The sequence below is a fragment of the Denticeps clupeoides genome, chromosome 17, assembly GCF_900700375.1.
Source record: "Denticeps clupeoides chromosome 17, fDenClu1.1, whole genome shotgun sequence".
Lineage (NCBI taxonomy): Eukaryota > Metazoa > Chordata > Actinopteri > Clupeiformes > Denticipitidae > Denticeps > Denticeps clupeoides.
The window spans coordinates 959,860-979,879 of record NC_041723.1 but is presented as its reverse complement, the minus strand read 5'-3'; the positions used below and the strand labels follow the sequence as shown (position 1 = coordinate 979,879).

At 48.3% G+C, this 20,020-nt stretch overlaps 3 protein-coding genes across 7 annotated transcripts; 1 reads left to right on the top strand and 2 right to left on the bottom strand.

Annotated features, from left to right (window-relative positions):
* Positions 1 to 612: 612 nt before the first annotated feature.
* LOC114766601 (wee1-like protein kinase 2) lies at positions 613 to 7,086 on the bottom strand. Of its 2 annotated transcripts, XM_028957565.1 has the most exons (12): positions 6,094 to 7,086; positions 5,408 to 5,684; positions 4,902 to 5,089; positions 4,768 to 4,822; positions 4,422 to 4,591; positions 4,211 to 4,332; positions 3,542 to 3,688; positions 3,293 to 3,397; positions 2,892 to 2,977; positions 2,610 to 2,780; positions 1,767 to 1,915; positions 613 to 1,642 (listed from the first exon to the last, which is right to left on the bottom strand). In XM_028957565.1, the coding sequence occupies exons 2-12, from the start codon at positions 5,663 to 5,665 to the stop codon at positions 1,486 to 1,488; spliced, it is 1,608 nt and encodes a 535-aa protein (XP_028813398.1). In that variant the 5' UTR covers positions 5,666 to 5,684; positions 6,094 to 7,086; the 3' UTR covers positions 613 to 1,485. The 2 variants fall into 2 exon arrangements, with proteins under 2 accessions (XP_028813398.1, XP_028813399.1); XM_028957566.1 differs by lacking the exons at positions 4,768 to 4,822; positions 6,094 to 7,086 and having other exon boundaries at positions 5,408 to 5,576.
* Positions 6,596 to 14,045, top strand: LOC114766606 (protein LCHN). 2 transcript variants are annotated; one of them, XM_028957575.1, is made up of 9 exons: positions 6,596 to 7,083; positions 7,773 to 7,872; positions 7,969 to 8,127; positions 9,878 to 10,034; positions 10,290 to 10,428; positions 10,509 to 10,640; positions 10,713 to 10,863; positions 11,485 to 11,553; positions 12,455 to 14,045. In XM_028957575.1, exons 1-9 carry the CDS (start codon positions 6,813 to 6,815, stop codon positions 12,648 to 12,650), a joined length of 1,374 nt encoding a protein of 457 aa, XP_028813408.1. In that variant the 5' UTR covers positions 6,596 to 6,812; the 3' UTR covers positions 12,651 to 14,045. The 2 variants fall into 2 exon arrangements, with proteins under 2 accessions (XP_028813408.1, XP_028813409.1); XM_028957576.1 differs by having other exon boundaries at positions 6,941 to 7,634.
* LOC114766608 (acylglycerol kinase, mitochondrial-like) lies at positions 13,966 to 19,874 on the bottom strand. Of its 3 annotated transcripts, XM_028957579.1 has the most exons (15): positions 19,490 to 19,874; positions 18,884 to 18,923; positions 18,353 to 18,432; positions 18,193 to 18,268; positions 18,018 to 18,110; positions 17,193 to 17,225; positions 17,014 to 17,108; positions 16,841 to 16,910; positions 16,661 to 16,740; positions 16,454 to 16,511; positions 16,210 to 16,357; positions 16,030 to 16,127; positions 15,863 to 15,933; positions 14,628 to 14,712; positions 13,966 to 14,503 (listed from the first exon to the last, which is right to left on the bottom strand). In XM_028957579.1, the coding sequence occupies exons 1-15, from the start codon at positions 19,597 to 19,599 to the stop codon at positions 14,369 to 14,371; spliced, it is 1,272 nt and encodes a 423-aa protein (XP_028813412.1). In that variant the 5' UTR covers positions 19,600 to 19,874; the 3' UTR covers positions 13,966 to 14,368. The 3 variants fall into 3 exon arrangements, with proteins under 3 accessions (XP_028813412.1, XP_028813414.1, XP_028813413.1); XM_028957581.1 differs by lacking the exons at positions 13,966 to 14,503; positions 14,628 to 14,712 and adding an exon at positions 14,761 to 14,824; XM_028957580.1 differs by lacking the exons at positions 13,966 to 14,503; positions 14,628 to 14,712 and adding an exon at positions 15,519 to 15,742.
* Positions 19,875 to 20,020: the final 146 nt, after the last annotated feature.

The following is a 20,020-nucleotide window of genomic DNA, read 5'->3' as shown; positions in this document are numbered from 1 at the left end:
AAGGCGACATTTATTTAAAAAAAAAAAAAAAAAAAAAACTGCGACACCAGGAGACTTTTTAAAACTCACAGCCGCGTTCACGCGTGACGTAAGCACCTGACGAGCAGGTGGGTAAAAGCATGTACGTTTCAGGCAGCTGACAACTCTGGGATTGTTTGCTGCACACTGCATGTGTGGATGTATAACAAATATTTATGTATTTTTTTTGGCTGCAAGATTGATACTTTAAAACCAGCAAAACCAAGGAGATGGTTTTGGATTTTAGGAGGCAGGATACAGCTCATCTTCCTACCTACATCGGAGGAGGTGCTGTGGAGAGGGTCAGCAGCTTCAGGCTCCTTGGGGTCACCCTCAGTTCCAACCTCAAGTCCTCAGAACACACAGCAGCGGTCACCAAAAACGCCCACCAACGACTCCACTTCCTCAGACGCCTAAAGAAGGCTGGGGTATCCACCTCTGTCCTCACCAGCTTCTACGGGTGCGCTGTGGAGTCCATCCTCACGGGCAGTATCGCGTCCTGGTACGGCAGTTGTACTGCTCAGGACAAGAAAGCTCAGCAGAGGGTGGTGAAAACAGCCCAGAGGATCACAGGCACACAACTCCCAGCAATAATGGACATTTACACCACATGCTGTCTCAGGAAAACAAAGAGCATCCTGAAGGACCCCAGCCACCCTGCACTGTCACTTTTTACTTTCCTGCAATCAGGCAAGAGACTCAGGACAATTCATACACGCACATCATGATTCAGGAACAGATTCTACCCCAGTAGCCATCAGGCTATACAACACATAGTATGCACTGCACTTAAATTACGCACAATCACTTTCATATGCAACTTATATATATTCACCATCCTGTGACTTATTTATTGCTGCTGCACTTTGTCTTCTATGTATCATGTTCTATGTTCTGTCTACGTGGGAGAGGTTTTCAAGTAAGAATTTCATTGTGCTCTGTACGCTGTACTTTGTACATATGACAAACTTCCTCAACAAAATGCAAAGAAATAGTTTCAGAAGGTGAATCACTGTTACAATAATGAAATAACTGTTTTAAAGCAACGTGTAGGTGTGGCACGTTCAACCACCATCCCAAAAAAACACACACACACTGCAGGTTTAAGATTACTGCACAGGCCCCACAATCTGTACGTTACACACAACCGTGACTTCCTGTATTTATCTGTCGACTCGCACCAAAAAAAAAATTAAAAAAAAAAAAAAAAAATCACCCCCAGCCAACAATTCCATGCTGAAGTAAATACATACACCTGGCAAATAACCCTCTGACCGTTTCATAAAAGCACTTAAAAACTTTATTTTACACCATTTAAAAAAGCACCAGCATGAACCTTAAATCTGCAGGGGAACCGGGAAAAAGCTGCTTAACGAAGTAAAAAAAAATAATATATATAAATTTTTAAAAAACTATAAAAAGAGGGTCCAGACAAAATGCAGGAATCGGGCGGATCCTGACACTGGTTCAGAGACCCGGGCAACCAAAGCTCACGGAGCGAGCAAGGCTCCGCCCAACCAGCCTGCGGGTGGCTTTGGGCAGGGAGCCGGTCTGGGCGCATGGACCCATGAAGGGTGGAGCCTGCTGGGGAGACTGGGCTGCCAGCGTGGCTTCCTGCAGCATCCTGTGGAGAGAAAGAGAGGAACTTTAAAGTAACTTCATACAGAAAAAAAAAACTAACATCGGGCAAACGTGTTAACACAACTTGCACATCTCTTGCACCGGGAAGCTTCACCGTTCACACTCACCTCTCCAGCATGGCCGATCTGAACTTCTCCACATTGAGCTCCTTGCGCAGCTGTGCCGCCAACTTGCCCGACTTCTCTCGCCGGAGAGCAGGGTGCTTGCACAGCGTGGATGTGGATGGACGCAGGGCGGGGTCAGGGTCCAGCAGGGTCTGGGATGCACGCCCACACACACACACACACACACACACACACACACACACACACTTCATATAACATCTCTCAAGGATATCAACTCAAATCAGGAGCCAAATTTTTACTTTATTAAACAATGGACATTCCACATGATCCTTTTTATTTAGTCTTTCCCAGTTCCTTCGCATTATTTCAAAGAAAACATATTAGGTTAGTTCAGATTGATTTTATTGAGCCAATCAAGTTACAAGTGATTGTCACATGTGATACAAATGTGATCCGTTTAATTGGAAACATTAATAATTTAAAGTAATTGTAATTCATTAATTTAAAAATGGGAACCTTCTCGTTTTTTCCAGTGTGGAATAATGCTGAAAATCGCTGTGGCTGGTTCTCAGTTTACAGCTTAATTAACACGCTGCTGCTTGCTTGAATCATCTCATCAAATCCTAACAATCTTAAAAATATATGTATTTTCTTATTTTATGAACTGACTTGACCAGATTTGTTAGCGTAAAATATAATAGGTGTTTTTGCAGTACATTCGGTGTAAATACAGGTCACCTTAGAGGCAATACGTGTGTGTTCTTCTAATAAAAATATTTATTTTTATTAGAACAATATCTGGTCTCTGGCACCACCTACTGGCTGCAGAGTATTTTAAACACATTTCCTCTTGATTCGTAGCTGAAACGTATTTGACTTCGGCACCTGGATGAGGCTTTTGAACACGGCCGAGAGCTGCTGGGGGAGGGCGGGCATCTGTCCCTGGCGCAGGCAATGCCACTCGTCACCGTTCGGGGGCAGAGGCGGGGCTCCTGCTGCCAGCAGCACAGTCAGGCCCAGGGCAAAGACGTCCGCCTTCGGCAGGCTCCCGTAGTCCTGCGTGGGCAGAGGCAATCACCTGTAGGGCCGCTAGGAACTAGACATGCAACCTCGATACGGTCCGAAGGTTCACACTGGCACTTCTGACAAACAGTGAGACTCACGCACCTCGCGCAAGACCTCGCTGGCCAGGAAACGGCTGTCCCCCTCCTCCACCTGAGGGCTGGAGATGGAGGTCACATGACCCAGGTCGCCTGTGGAATAGAAGACTGTTTTTAAATGCTTTAGGGGGAGGTGAAGAAAGTGAGGTATGTGCGTGATGACTGGCCGAGCACCGCGGTTTTAATTAAATAGATTTGCATGCAGTGTATGAAGCTGAGTGAAAGTGAAGCGATTGTCGAAGAAATGGATTTACGGTGGGCTGCTAAGAAAGGCGCCCAGGGATGGTACGTTGCTCGGAGGCACCTTGGCGGCTCGGGATTCGAACCGGCGACCTTCCCATTCCGGGTCCGCTCCCTTAACCGCTAGGCCACCACTGGCCACCATAAAGACTGCTATGAATACATTACCAATTTTATAAAGCACCCCCGCGGGGCTTTCGTTCTCCTCCTCCTCCTCACTGTCATCCTCTCCTCCTGCACTGGAGCTCAGCCGCCGGCAGATGAAGATGTTGCCTGAAAGGAAGAACTTCTGAATTCAGACGTTGTTAAGATGACGCAGTGAGCTGCCGAAGAGGCCGAGCTGCTAACTGTGCAGGGAGAAGGTGGCAAACGGGACGTCCCGACCGCAGACGGCACCATTTGAGGACAGAAACGCACTGGGTTTGATGTCGAGGTGGACCAGGCCCGAGCTGTGGATGTACTTCAGGCCCATGGAGACTTGCAGCAGAAGGTCCTTGAGCTCCAGCTCACAGAAACACTCGCCCTGCTCCTCCCTCTCAGTTATGGCATCCAGGAGGCTGCCACCTACACAGAGAGACACAAGCGAGTTCTCTTTCTATTTAATCTGAAAGATTCAAGATTTGGTTTATAGTCAGTAGGACAGTATACACAGTAGACAGTGTATTGAAATAATGTTTCACACAGACCCCCCATAGTACAATCATACGTTTATACACAATAAACTAGACTAACTAAAACTTAAATACTGTAACAGGTTGTTATCTCTACAGGAGAAAAGTTGAACTTTTCTGTACAATAAACAGGACATAACTGGACAACGTCATGTAGGACGCTTGTAAGTGGATATGTTGGAGATTTCAAACAAGACAAACACGTGCAAAATTAGCAGAAATGTGGTCACACTATGGGGTAACACACTCGCCTATGAACAAGACCCAGGTTCAAATCCCATTTACTACCATCATGTCCCTGAACAGGACACTTAACCCTGAGTGTCTCCAGGGAGACTGTCCCTGTAACTACTGATTGTAAGTAGCTCTGGATAAGGGCGTCTGGTAAATGCTGTAAAAATGTAAATCTAGGTACCGTCACAGAACTCGTTCTGAATGATCATGTGATCGTCCTCCGCCCAGGCAGAGTAATAGCGGACAACGTGAGGGTGGTGTCCCAGGACGGCGTGGGCATACACCTCCTTCAGCGCCAACTGCCTGGAGAGCAGAGAGACATACGGGAGCCGTTAAACGGGCAAACGCGTCCCCGCGTCGTGACGTGAACGTGTCCGAGCGTGGCGTCTCACTCGTTGGCGGAGCCGGCAAGTGGCCGGCGCGAGCGCTTGATGGCGTAGAGGCAGCCGTCCAGCCTCTTCACGCACTTGTACACGGCGCCGAACTCGCCCGCGCCCACGCGGCCCAGCTCCAGGAACTCGCTCTCGTAGCGGGACAGCATCTGCGCCGGCACCGCCGGCCTCTGTGGACAGAAAAACTAAATAAATGCCCGTTACCCGGCGGGTCAGACACTCGCCTCTCAACCGGAAGACCACGGTGTCCCCGAGTGTCTCCAGGGGGACGGTGCCGGCCACTGCTGACTGTAAGGCGCTCTGGATCAACGCTGTAAAATATTAAAAATGTAAAAACTAGACGCACCTTGGCAGGAAGGCAAAGCTCCTCTTCGTCTGAGGACGTCGGGGTGTCCTTCAGCCTACAAGAACGTGCGGCGGTCACACAGACGTCTGAGGACTCGGACGAGTCCACGCGCGAACCAGACACGGGGACGATACCTGAGGCTGTAGTCGTCGTCGTCGTCGTCTTCGTCGCTCCTGCGGCTCTTCCTCTTGCTGTGCACGGTGCTCCGCTGGACCGTCTCGGGCGTGAAGGGGTTGACGTTGACCGACGGGAAGTTCAGGACCCTGTGAGTGCGCCGTGGCTTGACGCTGGAGGCGGGTAGTGTGGATTTGGACAGCAGGCTCTGAAACGCAACAAAATGTACAACCTGAATTAATCTGCTGCAGGGCGGTGTACAAAAGACTGGAAAGTGAAGTATAGTGAAGTGATTGTCACATGTGATACACTGCAGCACAGCACACGGTGCACACAGTGAAATGTGTCCTCTGTATTTAACCAGTCACCCTTGGTGAGCAGTGGGCACCATGACAGGCGCTTTGCTCAGTGGCACCTTGGCGGATCGGGATTCAAACCGGCAACCTTCTGATTACGGGGCTGCTTCCTTAACCGCTAGGCCACCGCTGAGCCTAGTGGGAAGGGGAAGGCCTTCGAGAGGCTCGACCTTGGGCGTGCTGGGGGAGTCGCAGAGCCTCAGCTTCCTCCATGCCGCAAAGAGGACTGGTGTGCCCGGCACTGACGGGGACATCCTGATTCCCCGGGAGCGGTGGCGTCGGGCCCTGGGTGTCCTGCAGGCCGAGGAGGGGCTTCTCGGGGACATGTCTCGGGGCAGCCAGTCCTCGGAGGAGCTGTCGCTGCTGTCCTCCTCGCCACAGCTGGAGAAGGTCAGGTGCTGGATCGCCCGCTCGCTTGCAGAGGCCATGCCTGCATCTGCTGGGGGACTGAAGGAAGGGACGGGACAGTAATCACATTTACTTTTGCAGTATTTATCAGACGCCCTTATCCAGAGCGACTTGCAATCAGTAGTTACAGGGACAGTCCCCCTGGAGCAACTTAGGGTTAAGTGTCTTGCTCAGGGACACAATGGAGGTAAGTGGGGTTTGAACCTGGGTCTTCTGGTTCATAGGCGAGTGTGTTACCCACTAGGCCACTACCACCCAATAATCACTTCACCATTGTCACGGTCCCAATCATTCGGCCTACAAACCAGGACTGGGTTAAAATTAACCGGACAGACGGAGCCAAAAACCCGCACTTCACCCCAGTTTTGAAGCTCGGAAGCTCCCACTCCCACACGGCGCGGTGTTTGAACAAGCCGAGCAAACACCGGCACCGCGTCCGCGTACCAACCTGAACGGGAAGCGGCCACACCTCGACGCCACGCTCCAATTCCGCGCCCCGGGGCAACGTTTTATATAACCTCCAACGCGTCAACTTCCGGGTGAGCCGGAGCGCCTGGGAGCCCTGCTTCAGTTAACTAGACACCTTACAAACGTGGTACATTTTAAATGTCTACTGCTGCACAAACCAACCTTATATCGTGAGAAATTACCCCGAAACAATAAAATTATTACAGAAAGGTTGGGCTGTATAGTGGATAGTCTACACTGTTCGGAAAAAAACTATCCGTTCGAATGTATATTAATATTAGTAAATGACAGTTTTATTGGGAAATTGGAACTTCGCGGCGTGCTCGGGTTGCCAGGTTTGTTTGACTAAAGCGCCGTCCGTGAATTTACGCGCTGACTGAACGTTACTTGCTGCGGCGCGTTACGGGTGCAGTCGTCCTATACCGCGGCGGCCAAAATACATAAAAACCGCCGCATAGATTCACGCCGAAACGTTTGGTGAAAATAATGTGCTGACGCGCGGGGAACGTCGAACCTGGCAACACGCCGCCCGCGCGGCACGGCGAGGGCCGCGGGAACACGTGGGCGGAAGTGGGTGACGTCACCACAACACTGCGCACTGGCGCTCCGGACTCCCGCTGCGTGTGAAGATGGCGCGTTTCGGCGGCTCCGCCGGCCCGGCGCTGCTGCTGTGACTCCGGATCGCCCGCGTCCCTCGCCATGGTGGAGCAGTCCGACCGCGCTCCGCTGCTCGACTGGGAGGAGGTTCCCCCGCCCGAACCGGCCCCCGCGGTTCCGTCTCCGGACGCGGACGGAGACCGCCGTCCCCCGGACAGCCCGGTAACCGGGGCCGGAGGTCCGGCACCCGTGACAGCTGTGACCGACGAGCAGGACCCGGATGAAACGGACCGGACGGGTCCGGGGTTGTCCGGATGGGAGGAGAAGGACCAGATCGTCGCTGTGTTTGTAGTGACCTTTGACACCAGATCAGGTAAAATCAATTATTCTAATGGTCATTGGCATTTTCCCAATCAACGAACTGGACCGTAGAACTAAAGAATATAGAATCAAGATCCTGTAACCTGTAAAATGCACCAAAATCCTAGAAATAATGACTCGAACAGGCCCTTCGTCAGAGGATCTGCATAAATATTGAGCAAAACGTTTAACACTCGTACGGCAGCTCTTATCTTTGGCCGGTTCAAATACTCAACGAAACTCAAGTAAGTAAAAGACGAACACAATTTCATGCAGTCAAATATGTTCTGAATGCAGAATACATATATGTGTGTGTGTGTGTCACGTGATTAGTGTAATAAAGTAAAAGACCGGGATTCGTGCGGAATGGAGCTCCTTTCGTTTGTGAACGTGTTCGTGGACGTGAGAGTTTTGCAGGTTCTCTCTCGGAACCGGGCTCGGCCCACGAGTCGCGGCCGTGCCACAAATGTGAACAGCTGTCACCTCGTCCGCTCGGCGTTGTGTCACGGTGGGGACAGCCCTCTGACAGGACTTGTCCTTTTCTTCCCAGAGTCGGCACGATGAGTAATCACTTGCATTTTCTGTCCTCAGCTTCCTTTATTCCGTAAAGAGAGTGAGTGTGTGTGTGTGTGTGTGTGTGTGGGGGGTGTTATGTAAGTGTGAGGTTTGTCACGCGGCTGCCCTTCGACTCTGTTTGTACAGGGAACATGGTGGAGTGGTGTCTGCCGCACGACGTCAACCTGGACGGCGTGGAGTTCAAGTCGATGGCCAGCGGCTCGCACAGGATCGCCAACGACTTCATGTGAGGGCAATGAACGTCAATGCGGCGCACTGATATCAGCGCTGCGGTTGGAACGCCAGGACCCACGCCGTGCCGTCTCTCTCTCTCTCTCTCCAGATACTTCCGGAAGGGCTCCTACTTTGGCCTGGCGTGCTTCGCCAACATGCCGGTGGAGAGCGAGCTGGAGAGGGGGGCGCGGATGAAGTCGGTGGGCATCCTGTCTCCCTCCTACACCCTCCTGTACCGCTACATGCACTTCCTGGAGAACCAGGTCAGGTGAGTGCAGCGCTCATCACCATCTGAACACCTGCAGTCAAGGTTCCCATGGGAATTTCTGGAATATCAGGGAATTTTATTAGTAGCGTATATTACAGTAGTGGTGCCAAATATTTCAACGTCTTAGTTCACAGTGAGTGTCTTTCCTCTCCTGCTCTAAAAATGTGCAACATTCTAGAAGTCGACACTTACACTCGCTAACTTGGGGTGGTAGTAGCCTAGTAAAGTGAAGTGATTGTCACTTGTGATACACAGCAGCACAGCACACGGTGCACACAGTGAAATTTGTCCTCTGCATTTAACCCATCATCCTGAGTGAGCAGTGGGCAGCCATGACAGGCACCCGGGGAGCAGTGTGTGGGGATGGTGCTTTGCTTGGTGGCACCTCAGTGGCACTGTGGCGGATCGGGATTCGAACCAGCAACCTTCGGATTACGGGGCCGCTTCCTTAACCACTAGGCCACCACTGCCCTAGTAGTAGAAGTAGCCTAGCGGGTAACACACTTGCCTATGAACCAGAAGACCCAGGTTCGGACCCCACTTACTACCATTGTGTCCCTGAGCAAGACACTTAACCCTGAGTGTCTCCAGGGGGGACTGTCCCTGTAACTACTGATTGTAAGTCGCTCTGGATAAGGGCGTCTGGTAAATGCTGTAAATGGCCATTAATCTAATTTGTAATAATGGTATACAAATTAAATGGTGCATGATGCGTTGGATGTGTGACGCGGTGCATTATGGGACAGTTTGTAGATATGGTGCAGTGTCTGATATTCATGGCAAGTCAACAGAAAACCAACAGACGAGTCGAGCGGAGGCACGGCGCCTCTTAGCTCCGACCTGTTGAGGTCCGTGCTTTTCCCGCTCCGGTCTGCAGCCTTTTAGAACAAAGGCCCCATTCGGGGCGCCGCATTCTGATGGAGCTGTTGGCATCGTTAGCTGGCGGCTTTGGGCAGACTTGGAACCCTGCAGATGACGTCCGGCTCCTGGCACGCCAGCGGGTTTCACACGTTTCTGTCCTCCTTCCTGCTCACATGTTGTACGTGAATTAATTTGTTTCCTTTCCCTCGCTCTGGGTGTTTTTTTTTTTTTAAATTGCCCTGAGTTTAATAAATTCACTATGATAAGATCCACTAACTACACTGACAACTGCATAAAGAACAAGACTTTTTTTTTTTTTTCTCCCCCCGCGTCCATCTGTAGCCACAAAAGCAGACACAGGTAATCGTAGCCGCAAAATGAATCGAAATTTTATCACGATCGCAATTTTGGCCGCCACGATTAAATTAAGATGATCGTCGGCAATATTTACATTTAAATAACCACAAGATGTCACATTCAGCCTCTCAGCATACTGCAGTCAAATCACGCTTCTCTAACGGTACGAGCGAAAGTGCGAACGAAGAATCAGTTTCCTGTCTATAGTTATTTTTTTTCCAAATAAGCAGGTAAATGGATGTTCATCTTTCATATTAAATATAAAAAAATAAGTATTTTCATAGTGACCTCTTAAGATCTCTTAAGACAGAAAGCCTTGTTCAATTACTGTTTGTTTAAAATAGAAAGTGCAGTTAAATGCATTTTCTTTAAATTAATGAAGAATCATGATTAATAATCGTGATTAAAATATTGATAAAAATAATCGCGCAGCCCCAGGTAGTCGTCTGAAAATGCGCCGTGAGCAGCAGCTGCTGAAAGGCGTTGCTGAGGAACATCTGCTCTGCCCCGCCCCGCCCCGCCCCGGCCGCAGGTACCAGCTGCGATGCCCGGGTCACTACTCCCCACTAGCAGCCTTCTACGAGGACAAGAAGGCCGTGCTGCCGCCTGCAGGGAACGGCCTGGTCACGTCCTGTCCCACCAGCGCGCTGAGCTCCATGGTCAACCGCTGCATGCATCCTGAGATGAAGGTAAAAACCTAAAAACCTAATCTTCAGAAATCAAGGAAATAAAATTCAACTCAAGGTATGTTGAAATTGGTGAGCTATTGCCGAGGTCACATCTGGGCCATGATGCAATATCGGGAGTAATTACCACATTTTACCTTGATTATTTTAATGGGTGGATGTAAAGGAAAGGCAGATTGATAATTAAATGTGTATTAAAAAGCAGAACGGTCATCACGGCGAGATGTCATCTTCCATTCTTTTTCGACCTTCTTGCAGATCACCCACCCGGCCGGCTGCATGTCTCAGTTCATCCGCTTCTTTGGGGAGCAGATCCTGGTGCTGTGGAAGTTCGCGCTGCTCAGGAAACGCATCCTCATTTTCTCGCCACCGCCGGTCGGGGTGGTCTGCTACCGGGGTGAGGGGTTGTGGGTGGTTGTGTGTTTGGGTGCGCATGTGTCCGTACCTCATGATTGGTTCACTTCACTTATCTTGCAGTGTACTGCTGCTGTTGCCTAGCCAACATCTCTATTCCTGGGATTGGTGGATTGGTGCCGGAGCTCCGCCCTTTTTTCTACATCAACGTCGCTGACATCACCGCCCTGGAGACTGAGCTGTCATATGTGGCATGTGCGTCAAACACACACAAACTGTATATCCCAGTGTTTACTACCGTATAGCGACGTGTGTGTGTGTCCTCAGGCACCACAGAGAAGATCTTTGAGGAGAAGAAGGAGCTGTATGATGTTTACGTTGACAACCAGAATGTCCGGACACACAGAGACAGTCTGCAGTCTCTGCTCAAGATCAACAGTGCCGACAGAGAGAAGTACCGCAAACTCAGTGAGCAGAGGTACAAACCCCCCCCCCACCACACACACACACACAGGTTTCCCGGTCCTGTGTGGTTTAACCAACACAGTCATTTCAAACCTCAACAAGCTGTCATATCACCGGCTGACGCAACCACACACCCATCCTTTATCTTGCACACATCTTTGCAGAAACGGATGCAGTTCCACACAGTGTGTGTGTGTGTGTGTGTGTAGTCAGAGTGAGCTGAGCAAGACAAACAAACAATAAATAAATAAACCTCTGAAAGAGCTCGTGTTACACCAGAAACACACACACACACACACACACACACACACACACATACACTACTGTGCTACAGTTTGAAAAATCCAGCTACAAAAAACAGGCATCAGATCTCCTTTTACACCAGACTGTTCCTTTATGAAGGTTGTTGAATTTCAGAAAGTGGTTAAAAAGTCCTGACCACTAAATGTGTTTGACGTCCACTCATTTACAGTAAACGTTTGAGGTGCTGCGTGGACACTCAATCGAGTAAATAGAATTAAAAATAAGAAACTGATTATTATGGCATGTGGAATAAAAAAAAACCCAACAACACTGTGGCATTAAATGAGGAATCAAACCACAGACCTTTTTGTAATGTAACTGTGTTTTGTAGGCAGTTGCTTCTCTACTCTCAGGAGGTGGATGGAGACTCTACATCGAACGAGGAAGACCTCTGTATCCTGTAAGTGGTTTGATCTTCATTCGTTTTGTCTTACTAGAACATGCCCACTGGCTTCACCTTGGCTGGTTTTAGTTGAGTTATAGTGAATGTGAATCTTGTATTTGGATGTATTGTGTCTCAGGTTAAATACACACAATTCCCCAGTGCACAAAAGCCTACATAAATTTTCAGTTCCATCAGCCCAGTATTTTAATCAGGACAAAGTACCTGCTGTGTCTCGAACTTTGTTGTTGTCAGCAAATTTTATCAGTTTTTAGAGTATTTTAGTATGTTTTAGTTAGTAATAGTAGTGGTCCTATAATTGAACCTTGGGGTACTCCACTATGGACACGCATTGTGACACCGTGCCTGTAAAAATCACCCGCTTGTTTATGTTTGTTTAACTGGTTAAAAGTTAACCATTTAAACCTGGCCGCTTGGAGCTTTGGAAGTAAATCGTGTCATTAATCTTGTTTTGATCAATTTCCCATGTGGCCACCTAAAAACCTAAGTAGTTCTGTCTTGTAAAAAAAAAAAAAAAGTTGATGCCAATAATTTGGTTAAAAATAGTTGGTGGACTCACTTCTGTCTCCCTTTTTGAAATATAATGGAGACCACACCTACAGATTGAGTTTAAGGTTTGCAGAGAATATCACTCAGCCTTTTATAAAATACTTATTGTGTAAGGGTTCAACGGTAAAGTATATGACTGTTTGGTCCGCCCTGCACGGCCTAGTACGCCCTTCTGGACCATGGGATTCATTTTGAGCAGGCCACCATTTCAACATGAAGGAAACTAAAGCAACTTTTAAAGCATTTCCTGTTGCACCAGACATCTTTGCGACATGTCAGTGATTTTTTCTTTCTTTCTCCATTTATCTTCCATTAATCCTGTACCTGTTTCGTGTTTTGTGCACAACAGCTTCTTCATGGAGCAGAATAATCGAATTTTTCAGACGCTGGGCGAAGTCGAGGCCAGCGCCGACCCCACTCTGACCGCGGAGCATGTGCGGGCCATGGGCCTGGATCCTCAGGGCGACCGCGGCTTTCTGGTGGATCTGCTGGAGGTGTACGGCATCGACGTCATGCTGGTGATTGACAACCCCTGCTGCCCGTGAGGGTGGAGGGCCGCCTCCGATCACCGGCCTTGGTCGGACCGGTGCACCACACTGCCTGATTTCTGCCGATCTCACCGACCCGCTGGACCAAACTGGATCTGGCCGGATCTGCTGGCTGTTTGTCTGTCTGCTCCCTTCATCTGGCTTTATTGGCAGAACTGCTGTCTCTGCCTGTCTCCTCTGCTGGACCAGGGTGGGGACGGTCAACCTGGGCCACTGTAAAGAACCTAAAACAACTGGAACATTTCTGTCATCATGTACTTGCTGTAATATAGACCCGCTGTCCACTGTAACCGGTTTATTCTTTTCATCACAACACACTGTAGTGGTTCCATTTCAAGCCTGCTGCTGATTGCTGGTCCGGTACATTGAATTTAGTTTTTTCGTTTTGTTGAGAAAGTTTGGCAAGAGTGGGATGCACAATTTTGTCAAAACAATCGTGCAGCGGTGTGCGTTGGATTATTATTCGTTGGATTATTATCCGTGACTCCACAGGTGTTGGTGACTGTGCGCTCAAGAAGCGTGTGTGTGTGTGTGTGTGTGTGTGTTTGTGAGAGGGAGCGAGCATACACACAAGTGCACCAAACCACTAAGGAATTCACTTGCCTGTCTCCATGGTGACGGGAGTCCCTGATTTGTCCCTTCGAGACTTTTGACATTTCTGTGCATCCCCATGCTGTGTGTGTGTGTGTGTGTGTGTGTGTAGAACCTACATGAATGTGATTCTGTGACACTGAACCCAGAAAGCTGCAATCTGGATTTATTTTACATGGCTGTCTTCTAAACTCAAGATCTCCTGGAAAGACTGTGGGAGCAGATTGAGATTTACAGGATGTGTCCCTCAGACTTGGCGGTAGCGTCTGAGTATTTATCTTGTCTGTTGTACATTACGAGTTCACGCAGAGATGATAATAATTGTTTTACGGCGGATTCCGAAATGCTCACTGATATTCAGTATCATCAGTGTGTGCGTGTGTGTGTGCGTGCGTGCGTGCCCCTGTTTCTGACAGGCGGTCTTCAACAGGGGCCTACATGAATGTGACACAAGACACGCCCATTTAGAAGACTGAAGCAGGCCGTCCATCTCTGTGCCAAACAGACGAGCCACCAACAGCCCTTTAAAGGCCACGCCTTCCTGCCAAGAGACGTCACTTCCCCACACCTCGTTTTTTAGACTTCATTTTTAACGTATAATGGAATGTATTTGTGTTCTGTGTCATTTCAAGTTCATTTTGAACAGTACTTGTGTTCTTCTGCTGTTTTCCGGTTGGTGTAATGGTTAGAATGAAATAAGATTGCACAGTTAATAATGCCCTTTTTTCCTTATTTAACATTTTTATGTGAGTGCTGTGCTTATTACACCATGCACAGTTGAATAAAAGTGAGTAAAATACAGCTCTTGTGAATACCCATCATCCTCTACTACTGCCTGTTTCTCCACTCAAAGCCCAGAATTATCAGTAAAAAACCCTCGTCCAGCACATCTTCAGAATAGTCCTTACCGCAATCAAACAGTCTGTAACTGGGGCGATGAGAAACTACCAATCAGAACACGGCTCAATGTGTCCTGCTCCCAGACATCACCAGTGCTGATTCCGCCCCACACAGGACATTGCATCAGAACATCACGGTAAACTGCAAAATCGTCTTGTAATTCTGGTCCACTGGAGCTGCAGACATTTGGGTTTCGGTCTGTTCAATCTCCATCACGCCTCTCCTCACGCAGCCTGAGCCAGCAGCTCGGCCCGGCGCTCCGCGCTGCAGAAGAAGCGTAGTTTCCGTGGCAACAGCCTCACCTCCGCGGACGTGGCCTCGTACTCCTCGTTATCGATGTTGTAGAAGCCGGCGCCCTCCTGTGGGACAGGCAGATAACGCGTTGCCAGGTTGGCGGTGGAGTAAATCCATCTTCTCGCTATAATATTAAAAAAAAAAAAAACTACTATTGCGAAACATTTTCCCGTGCTTTAAACCACAGACCTGGGGCAGGTGGAGTCGGCAGGCGCCGGCTTCTAGCTGCTCTGAACTCGGAGAGCGGACAGATGGGTCCTCAGCCTTCTGAGTTCTGCAGCAGACAGCAACAGCCTGATCATGACACAGTTTCTTTGCATCTCCTTCTAGAACAGGCTTAGGCGGTGTCTGTTTTATCCATTGCCCGGTATGCTGGTATTATGTGCCTGAGATATTTTGAAATGGTTTGTTACCAGGAAGTAAGATCAAGGGACAATTACTAAATGCCAGCGCTCATGTGTTTTGTCATCTTGGTTTGTGCAGAATGCATCAATCAGATGGCACAGATCAGGTAGTGGAGCATGGCGAGAAGGAACTACATGGTCTCTGCAGGTCTAAGGAAGCCAAATTTTAAAATGCCACTTGCATCCAATTTAAGACCCTTCATCGGGCTCATGAACTACGTGTCCACAGTCCAGAGTTTCAACTCGGTGGACACCGTGAGGGCCAGATGCTCTTCTAAAATTTATCTTAAGAAATATTATTGTTCGATATATTAAATTTTCTTTCCAAGACTCGGACTCACATTACCTGTACTGAAACGAGCCACTAGGGGGCAACTGCGATATTTTCAGTTTCTTATTTCATAAATGCAAGATTCAGGAAAAAAAAAAAAAAGTCATATTGTGATTACTGAGATCAATATAGTGATATGTGATATGATAAATTACACTTGCTTGCCTATCAATAAAAAAAAGAATAATCACATTAAATTATTAATTACTAAATCCTTACATCACTGCAAATGTTTTTTTCCTCAATACTGCAGCTTCATAAAAATAATAAATTATTAGAATTTTTTCAAACCAAGTACATTTTAACAAAGATGTAGAACGTATAGTAGTATGTAAGAACTGCTGGATATTAATGGGATGGTTGTTTTTTGGTGCTGATACAACGTTGTCGTGTTGTTGCATTTTTAACTACAAGTTCGCAGCCGCCCGACTCCACATCTCCATATAAAAGCGTGGTACTAACCTAGTGAGTAACACACTTGCAAGACTCTATAGTAGGTGTCCTTTATTTTTTTTGTATGAAAGCTGGCAACTCCACCCTGCTGCGGATGTCTGTTGAATGCATTCGGCCTGCATTTAAATACAAAAATGTGTTTCTGTGCTTTTGACCATGTACACAATATTTAATACCGCCTAAGCCTATTTCAGAAAAAATTATTATTTCTGAGCTTTCTGATTTGAAGAACTGACCCCACAGTGATGAACTGTCCCATGGTGAAGTTCTCTGGTTCTATACATACAAGTAGAGAATCTTTGGCCCTCTGGAGGAGGGAAAAAAAAAAGACAAAATCAACCCCAACCTGGCATTTACAAGCATTTAGAAGTGAAGTTGCTATTTATGTTGACTATAAACTCACCCACTGGGCGGGGTTTTTGTTGTGTGTGCTGACTGACAGCTCGACTGCAGACACCTCCTTCTCCTGCCAGCGTTCAGGCTCAGGAGCTTTAACTGGTTCTACACACACACACACACACACAAACACATTTTAACACACACGTGGCTGGAGGACTCGGTTCCTCATGAGAAACATCTCTACCTTCTACAGGTGGGTCCCAGTAGTTTTTTAGGCGCAGTACGATGCGGGAGAGCAGGCCGGGTCGTGGCGGCTTGTGGAGGGGCTCGTCCGGTGGGCGGGGCATGGGAGGCAGGATGGACAGAGAGGCCTGATGTACCTGTGGCCACGCCTACAATCACAAGATGAAGAATAGAACTAAAGCTGCCCCTAGCTTCTTCAGTCTAACGTAATAAGTTGCTATGGGAAAAAGAACAGTCAGCCTCACCTTCAGAGAACTGAACCAGTGTGCAGCCTGGGTCTTCAATGGCCCGAGGTACCAGTACCTATACAATACAAAGACACACACACACACACACTCCACGATGAGGCAGGTGGACCACTTTCCCGGACTTGTTCATGGTGTCTGGGCTATAATGAATGGGTGTGGGGCTTAATCACAGGCTTCTGTTGCAGCGAAGGAAAGGCGACTTACTTGCTGATAGTAGCAGCCGCATCTCTGAAGGCCCCCCACCGTAAACTTAGCAGAGCGAAGACGGGCAATTCTCTCTCACCCTACACACACACAGCCTTACTTTGCTTATGTAGCATTTATCACGAAGAAAAACAGATGCTGAAACTCCAAATTCAAGCTGCAGGACGACCTTCCACACACCTTGATCTGCAGAACATCTAGGGACATCGTCTCTCCTTTCAGGATCGACAACGTTGCCGTGGTGATGTGTCTAAAATAAACATGGCGAAACAGTTCGTCCGATTGTTTTGCTGCAATGAAAAGTAAAATGCAGACCGTGATTCCACCGCCTGCTTTATATGAGGAGCCCTCACTTCACTTTGTTGTCTGTGACGGAATGCAGACTGCGGCTCAAGGAATTCTGGGAGCCCAGGGGAATGAAGCCAATCGGGGTCTGACTGAAGACCTCCTGCGAACAAGAAATGAAATATTATAAAAAAATAAAATAAAACAGTGGCCCATGGAGCTTTTCTTAAAAGACCAAAGATCTAACCTGGTCGGCTCTCCTGAGTAATCCAGTGATCACCTGAACACAAAAACATCTCAGTCACGAGGCCGCGGTCTGGGGTACAGATGAGTGCTGGACATCGGTCAAATGGTGACTCGGTAAGTGGAAAACAGTATACTGATGAACTATGCCGATTAAAACACAGAGACCCACAAAAAGGTCTCGAGTGGAATCAACTCCAAGAACGCGTACTGAAACAAAACTGGACCAAACGATTTAAGAAGAGTGAATTATGGGCAAATTGTGATGTCGTTTTAATGCACGGCACCTCCTGTGTTGTCTTGTTCGGCGACTCCAGCAAGTTTTTGTATGGGGTGGTAGTAGCCTAGCGGGTAACACGCTCGTCTATGAACCAGAAGATCCAGGTTCAAACCCCACTTACTACCATCGTGTCCCTGAGCAAGACACTTAACCCTGAGTGTCCCCAGGGGGGGACTGTCCCTGTAACTACTATTTGTAAGTCGCTCTGGATAAGGACGTCTAAGAAATGCTGTACATGTAAATATAATATAAAATTCCAATCTGCTTCCTGTATTTACATGTTCCCGCGGCGATATATCTGACCAATCAGCAGAGAGAGAGTTTGCGCGTGAATTGGAAGTGAACCGAAAATGACACAACGCTACAAACTCACCGACTGAATGGGACCAAGTTGTGAAAGTGCCGTTAAGTTTCTTGCTCAGGGACACGATGGTAGTAAGTGGGGTTAGAACCTATAACTTTGTGCTCTTCCGGTTCAGAGGCGAGGGTCTTCCCCGCTAGGCTACTGCCGCCCGCCTGACCATATTTTGGTTTGGAAACGGGACATACTTCCTGTAATGTTCCATCGCCCCCTGCCACGATCAGCATGTCGGTCTGGTCCATCAGCTCCATCAGCTTTTTGGCTTGACCCTCGTAGTCAGTCTGTGAAAAGCGAAGAACCGAAGCCCGTTACACGCCTGACCGAGTCCGTGCGTGCGCTCAACGCCGCTTCTGAACAACGTACCTTCACCACTTTCACCTCCACGCCAGCCAGGTGCAGGATGGGAGCCGAGTTCTTTTCAAAAAGGCTGTTGGCCTTCCTGTCAGGGGACAAGCACATGCAGCACATGAAGGACGGGGGTTTCGGGGAGATTTCTGGAGGGGATTTGGTCAGTGTTCCTCACCCACTGCATGCAGCCGGGTTCAAGATGATGGTGGCCTTCTTCAGACGTTCAGTAGGGCCAATCAGCTGCCGGCCAAACTCCTGCAAGGAGGCACAGCTTTACGACTAAATAATTAGGGTGGTGTATTGGCAGGGATCTCTCGATACACAGGTCCCGATATATTACTAAAAATGTAAAAACTGAACACAAGATGCTGTGATCGGTCTGTCATGTTTTAAGTGAAGTGCCCTCTGTATTTAACCATCACCCTTGGTGACAGTGGGCGGCCATGACAGGCGCACGGGGAACAGTGGGTAGGGACGGTACCTTCATCAAGGGGACCTCAGTGGCACCTTGGCGGGTCGGGATCCGAACCGGCAACCTTCTGATTACGGGGCCGCTTCCTTAACCGCTAGGCCACCTCTGCATTGTCTCTCCATCGGGGAATCGAACCCCGGCGGGGATACTCACGACTATACTAATGAGGAGATGCACTATACTATCGATATTTGATGTCCCTGTATCGGTATTTGCTTTAGGGGGGAAACTCACCCGCGCCTCCTGACAGGCCTCTCTACGCAGGACATTATCACTGTGGAAACGAGGGAGAACACAGTAAACCTTCCACTGACACCCATCACGACGCACCCAACCCCTGGCTGGTTATTTCTCTCACTCATTAGACGAAAAACCCAGAAATCTCCGCTTTCACAAAGTCACGCATGTCTGTGAATTTACACACACACGTTGATTTTTTTAAACCGCTGCAGCCGATAAATTGTGAAAATGCGAAATAATTCAGCCGCTCGCTGCGCTTATTGACGGTACGCGTAGGTTTCAAAATAAAAGTTAAATAATTTATTTTAGGGGAATAATTTAATTTACAGTGATTTTTCACTGGGGTCACACTGCATGTGTAAAACCATGTACATCATGCACTTGTGAAAGCCGTAGATAATAAGGTTAGGTTTAGGTTCGGGCTTTTATTTTGAAATGTAGCATATCGTCAAAAGCGCATTTTTTCGCACTTTCACAATTTATCGGCTGCAGCGATTGAAAAAGCAACGATGTGCGTGCGTGTGTGTAAGTCGACAGACATACGTGACCTTGGAGAAAGTGGAGATCTCTGGCTCTCTGCCTGTCGAACGCAGGACTCACCAGTGCTTCCCATACAGCCAGTGGCCACCGTATGAAAGGACGCAGGCGGCGAGCGTGGACTTTTTCCAGTGGTTCCGGAGAGTCCGGAACACCCTCATCACCCGAGCCATTACTCCCCGCTCCCCGGGCTTACAGGCACGCCGGCACGCCGATTCCGCCTCGCCGACCGCGGGACACGAGTCGCGCAGCGGCGGAACTCTTCCTGCCGGAAACGCAGCGTTCCCACTATAGTCCAGGATCTGAATTGTCCCCTAAAGCATCGCTATTATTCTTCTATTTATTTTGTTACCATCGACTTTCTAAAAATATATACGTTTAAAATGTTTGCTGTTTTTTTTATTTGTGAGAATAAGGACAACATTGTCCACTGGTTTCCTGGACAGGATTCGTCAATTAAACAAGACCTCGCCTGAGAGATAAGGGCAAATTTCAATAAAATAAAAATAAAGTTAATAGAAAATACAAGATTTCACACTGTAAAGCAAGCAAGTAACAACATACTTCTATCAAAAGTGGGATGCTTATATTTGG